This window comes from Hyperolius riggenbachi, chromosome 9, assembly GCF_040937935.1.
Source record: "Hyperolius riggenbachi isolate aHypRig1 chromosome 9, aHypRig1.pri, whole genome shotgun sequence".
Lineage (NCBI taxonomy): Eukaryota > Metazoa > Chordata > Amphibia > Anura > Hyperoliidae > Hyperolius > Hyperolius riggenbachi.
In genome coordinates, this window is record NC_090654.1 from 107,720,682 (window position 1) to 107,726,354 (window position 5,673).

General features: G+C 39.8%; 1 protein-coding gene across 1 annotated transcript; it reads right to left on the minus strand.

The window, feature by feature from the left end:
* Window positions 1-1,169: 1,169 nt before the first annotated feature.
* On the minus strand, window positions 1,170-5,088 carry LOC137533538 (olfactory receptor 12D2-like). The gene is made up of 2 exons (XM_068254910.1): window positions 5,011-5,088; window positions 1,170-2,111 (listed from the first exon to the last, which is right to left on the minus strand). The coding sequence occupies exons 1-2, from the start codon at window positions 5,086-5,088 to the stop codon at window positions 1,170-1,172; spliced, it is 1,020 nt and encodes a 339-aa protein (XP_068111011.1).
* Window positions 5,089-5,673: the final 585 nt, after the last annotated feature.

Here is a 5,673-nt window from a genome sequence, read left to right on the forward strand (position 1 = left end):
GACGCATTGGGCAGCCTTCTGCATCATCATTACCAAGTTGTCGCTTTCTGCCAATTCAATTGGTTGATCATCTACAGCCTCTCATGGCTGATGGTGGACAAAGAGCTATAAAGAATGCACAGCACTGGGACTTTGGCACATCAGGCCTGCCAGGCTTGCTACATCATTACTAAGTCTTTTGCCTTGCATACAAGCACATCTGGGTAACCTACCTCCATTGCTGGGTATCGTATGAACGTATCCGCATTCTGATGCTATGAGATGATTGTCATGCATATGAGTATATCTGGTTAACCTACCTCCATTGCTGGGTATCATATGAACTTATGCTTATGCTAATGCTATGAGATGAACAATGCATTAACCCTTTGCAACACAGCTTGATTGCTCCTGCTTTAGCTAACCTTCTAACATACTTATGGCAACTGCTTGCTTTTGGATCTTGCACAAGTGATATACTACCCGAATCTGGAACTTATATGTGTATGCACGCTAAGCTGCTATTGCTATTAATCTGCTGGATATCATTTGTCCTCATGATCACTCCAGACTCAGCTTCGGTTCTATGAACTTTGTTTATTGCTACAGCAGTAGCTGTGGCTTTATGCCAGGTTTTCTAAACACGATCATAGGTATTTAATATAGTGTATTGGTGTATGAGTAGCGGTGCCGCTTCTGTAGTTGGACGGTCATCCTGCTTTCTAATTTTAATGTTACTGTGTGTTTAATATAATGACTACATTAAAGATGTTTTGATATTTTCTTCATTAGGTGTTGATTCACATTCCTTCCACAATTTATATCCTAAAGTTTATTCCCTGTTCAGCTATAAGTAATGGCAGAAATCTTTGGAACCATGTAGATACACTGTCAGTAGCCACTGAACTCCAGGTTGCCATGCCTTCATCAGCTTGGATCCAACAACAGCTTTCCCACAAGACCGTCATTGGTGATTGGTGGAGTTCTTTTTTAACAGCTAATTAGAAACACATAATCTGATTGTTCTTTCACTATACATTGTTTAGTAAATAAAATCTGAAAACCATGACTCCAAAGGCAATTGACATATTACTGGATCCTTCATTCTCCGTGACATTGGGTAAAAAATAGGTTTCATGAATTGTATGAATTAAGATCAATAAATGACTGCTGGTTTTGATCCATAAAACTTAAACCTTTCTGTCATTCCTAAAAGGTGTCTTCATTCTTCGACTGATAGCTTTTTTCATGTCTTTATTACGTAAGGTATAAATAACAGGATTTAGTGCTGGGGTAATAACAGTGAACAATACAGCAGCAGCTCTGTCCTGATCTAACACATCTTGAGATGAGGGACCTAAATAGGTGAACATTGCTGTTCCAAACAAAAGAATAGCGACCATAAGATGGCCACTGCATGTGGAAAACACTCTGCTTCGACCTTTTACTGTTTTTATCTTCATAACATATCTACATATTAACACGTAAGGGAAAAAAGTCAAAAGGAAAGATGTCATAGCCAAGTAACCAGTAACCATTGTGAGTAGCTTGAGGTTGAGTGAAATGTCTGTACAAGCCAATATCAACACAGGTTTAATATCACAAAAAAAATGTTTTACTTGGTTTGGTCCACAAAATGGAAGCTTTGCAGCAAGTACTGTGTGCAAAAGAGAATGGAGAAAGCCAATAGTATAGGCGCTTGCCACTAAACAGACACAAAGCTTTCTGTTCATGATAACTGAGTAACGCAAGGGGTTACTAATAGCAACCAAGCGATCATAGGACATAACGGTTAGTAGAGTTACTTCAGAACTCCCAAGAAAATGAAAGAAATGCATCTGAGCAAGACAGCTATGAAATGAAATGGTATTATTATGAGAAATTAAATCAAAGAGCAGCCGTGGGACAGCAACCAAAGAGAATGAAATATCAAAAAAGGACAAGTTCCCAAGAAAAAAATACATGGAGGTGTGGAGATTTGGATCAACAATCACAAACCATAAAATGGATACATTACCAATTATATTTGCCAAGAAAAACATAAGAAATATGCAAAACAATAATGTCTTAATTTCTCTGACTTCTGTAAGTCCAACCAGGATGAATTCTCTCACTGATGTTTGATTGAAGAACTGTATAAAATACCTGTTGTCTAAATACACAAAGTGAAAACACTAACTTATTGTAGTTTAATGTTTTCTTCAATTAGGTAACATTTTAGTAGGTATAAACCCAACTAGGACTTTACATTCTTCCATTTTTTTTTCAATAAAGCAACAGCACACACTGCATACATACAGTACACATCTATATCAACTCCTTACTTACTTAGAAAAAAAAAAACTAATGGATGCAAGAAAACACAATGGATAATTTACAAGGCTTCCAATACAACATGGACAATCATGGTGGCTAACACCTTTGTCTTGCAACAACAAAGTCCCAAGTATACATGGGCTATCATTCTTAAAGAGACTCTGTAACAAAATGTGCATCCTTATTTCTTCTATCCTATAAGTTCCTATGCCTGTTCTAATGTGGTTTGGCTTACTGCAGCCTTTCCTACTTCCACAGTGACTGTATTATCTCTGTTATATGATCTAATCTTCTCTCCTCTGTCGGCTGTCGGGCTGAGGCACTCAGACTGGAATGTGCAGGGCTGCTTGTGATTGGATAGAAGCTATACACACCCTCTCCAGGCCCTCTGCAGGCTCTGTATGACTCACACACTCTGCTTATGTGAGCCTATCACAAGCTGGTTAGTTTGTTTGTAAACACTGCCTAAAACTGGCAATTACCAGCCAGGTTTGCAGAGAGTGGCAGAAACAACACAGAGGGGTCCAGGAGAACATAATGAATAGAATGGTATGTTTTTTGTTGCAAGAATTTTAAAGTACAGATTCTCTATAAAGCATTCCCGCATGCGGAAATGCTGAAAACAGCTGACTTTACCGACCACTTAGCAAAATGTTTATTCATAAAAGCTGTTACCGCATGAAAAGCTGACATTCCCGAGCACAGCGATAAATTACCGCCTTGTGGGGTGATTATCTCAACACATGTCACCATATGTCAATTCATAAAGATTAGAGCAAGCGGTATCAGCACAAAGACTATCGCTCCCTTGGCAGAGCCAATAAGCATGCAGAGAACAGCTAAGCTAATGGGGACAGACCTCACAGGCAGCAGCAGTGAGAGCAGAGCAAAAAAAGGCATCCCGGAATACCCAGGCTGTGTTTTTTAACCCCTTGGGTACCTGTTTTCAGATATATTTTACATCAGAAAGCCTGCATGTATAACATTTCTTGAAGTGCTTCTAAGTTGTGGCAATTAAATAGATTGTTTAGGAAGACTAATAGACAGATTCAGCGCAGATTCAGGGCGAACAGAGGCAGTTTAAAAAAAATGCACATCTAAAGGGATGCTGGGGCTGCCTCATTTATTGTAACGCTGTCTCTAGAGGAGAAAATGTATCAACTCAGGCAGCTTCTAGTTTTTCTGCAAGCCTACCACAAGCCTAGAGCCAGCCTAGTTCGGGAAAATACCGCACTGCTATCGCAACTGTAAACATTTTTATGAATGAGCACACAGAAGTCTAAACTACCGAATGCGGTATTTTCCCGCACGGATTTCTTTTACTGAACACACTTTTATGAACGATAGCCATTGTATTCAAGACACTATCTTCATGACTCAACAAGGAAGAAAGCTGGCACATCCAAAATTAATCTTTATTGTTTCCATGTAAAAAATATGGCCAACGTTTCAAAGCCGTGTAGGACCGCTTTATCAAGGCAATATTTTCTCGGAGGCAAAGACCTGTCTGCTGTTGTGCAAAAGTTCCTGCATAGGAAGTTGTGAGTCTGGCTCCTCTAACACTCGCTGACAGCGATGTGTATTGCCTGGGATCAGCAGCAGCAACTTAAAACAGGAGTGAAGCTGGCTAATGCATAAAAGATAGGCTAATAAGCTGTTTATCTTATAAATAGACAGGTAATCTTATCTCTCTTGAAGAATTTGGACCAGTTTATAGAAAAAATGTCTCTTATTAGAGCACATCAAATTGACAATGCGTTTTGCGGGTGCTTGCCCACTTTCTCAGGTCAGTGAAAAAAAGGTGCTTACCTTCTATGGCTGTGTAGCAAACATGTGCACCTCTCTCTGACTGACATAGAGATACTCATGCGCTCATGCTTGCTACACAGCCAAGTCTTTTATTAGAGCAAATAAAATAAACAACGTGTTTCACAGGGGCTTGCCTGCTTTCTCAGGTCAGTGAAAAAAAAGTTTCTGTCAGAGATAGGCACCCACGAAAAGTTGTCAATTTTATGTGCTCTAATAAAAGACGTTTCTTTCAATAAACTGGTCCAAATTCTTCAAGAGAGGTACGATTGCCTCTCTATTTATAAGATTAACAGCTTATTAGCCAATCTTTTATGTATTAGGCGCCTCCACCCCTGTTTTAAGTGTCTTGTCATACCGCTTTAGAGGTTACCGTTTTTAATTGTCCTAAAGGACAAGCAGAGTGCGACCACCCAGTTCCTATCACAGTCCTGGAAAACCGAGCATGGACAGTTCATTTCCCGCCTGCTCTGATCATGGTTGCAAGGATTTGCAACCCACCTTTGTGACTATCAGTGGATACCAAACTTTTTTGGGTGAGGGCACCCTTGATGGCTTTGAAATTTTTTCAAGGCACCCCTTGGCAAAAAAAAAACTACCTAAATGCCATTATGACCCTTATCAGGTGACGACCCACTCCAGGTAGCTACTGACGCATATTAGGCACCGCGATTCCTCTCATGTTCAACTTAAATCATGGTTGCGGGGGCTAAAGGTTAACTAGCTGGTAATGCAGCTATATTGTATATCAATGTGCAGTTGCATTACCTGGTGGTATTGCATAAAGGATGGGGATACATGCCGAGGCACCCCTGAAAGGTGCACGAGGCGCACCAGGGTGCCGCGGCACCCAGTTTGAGAACCCCTGGACTATATACATCTTTGGCAATTTGCTTTTCTGAATCTTACATGATTCTGCACCATTGGGCTCCTGGTCTCCTTTTGTATTTTAGATGAGCCTGGGGGTGTTACAATCACAGGAACCATCGACATAAGCTATCTGCATAAAGTTTGTTTTTTCACTGTATGTTCACATTTTTGCCCTTTTGATCATACTGGTACTGTGTTGTTAGTCCACAAAAAAAAAAAATCCGTAATATGTGGTAGGAATAAGCATTGTGAGCACATGCGGGTGTAAGCAATATTTCAAGGTTGGTGTTCTGTTCTTTGTAAAGTACAACAGAAGAAGTGGTGATGCTATATGTATGGAAATATAATAATAATACATAATAGGTGATACATTTTCAGTATTATCATTATCGGTATCATGTAACAAGAATGACCCTACATATAACAAGTGTAACCACTCATCAGTTGTCAATATATTGCCTAATCATTAGTTAAGGATACACCACTGTGAGTCACTTGCACGTGTGAGGACAGTGCCACCACCAGAGAACAAGCAACCTCCCCACAGTACCGTTACTATTACTATACTATTGTGTGCGTATAGCTTTAAAACCATCTAGATTCTACTATCACTCTTGTTATATACAGTTATGGAAACACTGACTTAGGGACCATCATGACAATGCTGAAGTTGCCAAAGCAGATGTCACAATGTAGCAAGAC